Source organism: Nannospalax galili, unplaced genomic scaffold (genome assembly GCF_000622305.1).
Source record: "Nannospalax galili isolate Female #2095 unplaced genomic scaffold, S.galili_v1.0 scaffold11575, whole genome shotgun sequence".
Taxonomy (NCBI): domain Eukaryota; kingdom Metazoa; phylum Chordata; class Mammalia; order Rodentia; family Spalacidae; genus Nannospalax; species Nannospalax galili.
This window is the reverse complement of record NW_008335226.1, coordinates 22,012-23,562: the sequence shown is the minus strand read 5'-3', so window position 1 is coordinate 23,562 and position 1,551 is coordinate 22,012. Positions and strand designations below refer to the sequence as shown.

General features: G+C 39.0%; 1 protein-coding gene across 1 annotated transcript in view; it reads right to left on the bottom strand.

Moving 5' to 3' along the window:
* LOC103731455 (ATP-binding cassette sub-family G member 3-like) overlaps nt 1-1,551 on the bottom strand; it is a 38,877-nt gene that overhangs the window by 15,511 nt on the left and 21,815 nt on the right. Inside the window, exon 10 of the mRNA XM_008829803.2 lies at nt 1,480-1,551. This exon is cut by the window's right edge and continues 2 nt beyond it. Coding sequence (XP_008828025.2) covers nt 1,480-1,551 — 72 coding nt within the window. The remainder of the gene's footprint in view (nt 1-1,479) is intronic.

Sequence of the window (1,551 nt, the reverse complement as noted above, 5' to 3'; positions counted from 1 at the left end):
CTGTCACTGTATCATGGACTTTCAGGGGCCCAGAAAGCACCTGGTGTCCTTGGCACCGCTGTCACTGCCTTTATTAAAATCTTTCAATTATCCTAGTATGCAGGAAGAGTTCTCAGGAACTCAATCGCCGGAGACAACTTTGCCTCCAGATGCATCGCTATTAATGAAAGCTATTTTAGATGCAACAAGAAGTAGTCAAGCAGAATTAATGCTGGAAAGTCCAGGGAATAACAGATTTCTAGAAGAGAGACATAGATGAGTAAATATAGATAGAAGAAGGGTTTCTTGGTATTCATTACAATTCATGGATAAATTGGCAAGATTAAGACCACCTTGGTGTCTTTTGATAAAAGATCAACAAGAGAGCATTAAAAGGCAACTACAGACAGTAGTTAAAGATTAGAAAAATAGCTGGGAAAGATGGCTTCATAAGTCCCTAACATGAAATGATTTTTTAGGATCTAAGGGGTTAAAGAATGACTTGGAAGCCCGGTGGCCCACTACAAATAAGCAAGGAATGTTATCAAATAGTTAAAAATGAAATATCATGCACAGTTGATATTGAAAGTACTTGGTGGTTTAAGGTCATTCTGACCTGAAAACACAAAACTAAGCAGAGTTCTGGGTGCATAATAAAAACTTGTAGTAGAAACCATAGTATCATAAAGCAGGAGTTTGCTGACTAGTACCAGGTTGATAAGATAGAGAAATGTGTTTTGGCTATATATGAAGGTTGGAAAAATTGTTTTACTTTTACTGAAAATCTTAGAAGGTGACTAATTACAGAACAGTCACGCTGATGATGAACTTTTGCAATCTTTGCTCTATATATCTCAAACCCTGCAGCTGCAAAAATACACTCAGACCTTCATCAAGCTCCTTTGTGTCTGTTTGTCACTCGCCGACTCCTTGTCCACCCTCTCGACGACCCTGTTCCCGTCGGACTGAACTGCCCCGGTCTGGGCTAGTCCGTCGCACACCCCTCCATTCAAGAGGGCTAAATTTGCTCTTATTCACGGTCAATTTATCTCTCCAAATTCAACTTTCTGCTAAACCTGCTACACTTAAATTTCTATCAAGCTTCTGCAGTTTTTCTTTGGAGAATTATCGTGAATATGTTATTTGCTAAAAAGGAAAAGATACTTTTTTAGCCCCTTTACTGATGCTTTCTCTGTAGGACTGGGATTACTGATCAATCCTCAACTTTGAAACTTTCCCCAAGTAGCAAGTATCACATGTTCTTGATTTCCCATCCAGCCCATGACTTCTTTTTCTCAGTATCAGTAATCTCTATACATTCTTCAAAAACTCATGTTGTACATAATTAACACAAAATTTATATTTTTCAATATAAACAAATAAAAAATGAAAAAGAAAAACCCACTAGTAATCCAGGAGATCACATCCTAGGCCCAAATCTGAATGTGCCCAATTTGATCACCAACCCCTGATGCCTACTCCTGGAGCAGAGATACTCACAGAAAGCGCTTTGCCTCCATCACAAAGAGCATCCCTGCAGACACACTTGTGATACACTGGAAGATCGTCAGC